At 55.4% G+C, this 363-nt stretch overlaps 1 protein-coding gene across 1 annotated transcript in view; it reads right to left on the bottom strand.

Annotated features, from left to right (window-relative positions):
* Positions 1-363, bottom strand: part of LOC103385726 (semaphorin-3F) — a 38203-nt gene that overhangs the window by 17176 nt on the left and 20664 nt on the right. Inside the window, exon 3 of the mRNA XM_025060037.1 lies at positions 141-301. Within this exon, the coding sequence (XP_024915805.1) occupies positions 141-301 (161 nt within the window). The remainder of the gene's footprint in view (positions 1-140; positions 302-363) is intronic.

Raw genomic sequence — 363 nt, forward strand, 5'->3', positions numbered from 1 at the left:
ACACACACACACACACACACACACAGAGAGAGAGCAGAAAGGTAGGTTAGCCGTTGGTCGGCGTTGAACCCGTGGGGTGGCGTGTTGGCGTGTTGGCGTGTTAGCGTGTTGGCGTGTTAGCGTGAGCCGTTTGTCCTCACGATGAGCGGCTCCTTGTTGATGTCGTGCAGGTCCAGAGACAGGACGTAGTCCTTGCTGCCCACGTACATGCGGTCGTGGTCCTCGTCCATGCGAAGGATGCGATAGTCGGTGGAGTTGAGCAGGAAGGAGAAGTGGTGAGCGGTGCCGGTCGACTTCAACTCTGAAAAAAAAAGACAGAGGAGAAAATATATGCTTTTGTTAGTGCTCTGCCTGGGGGGGCCA

Source organism: Cynoglossus semilaevis, chromosome 11 (assembly GCF_000523025.1).
Source record: "Cynoglossus semilaevis isolate Cse_v1.0 chromosome 11, Cse_v1.0, whole genome shotgun sequence".
Taxonomy (NCBI): domain Eukaryota; kingdom Metazoa; phylum Chordata; class Actinopteri; order Pleuronectiformes; family Cynoglossidae; genus Cynoglossus; species Cynoglossus semilaevis.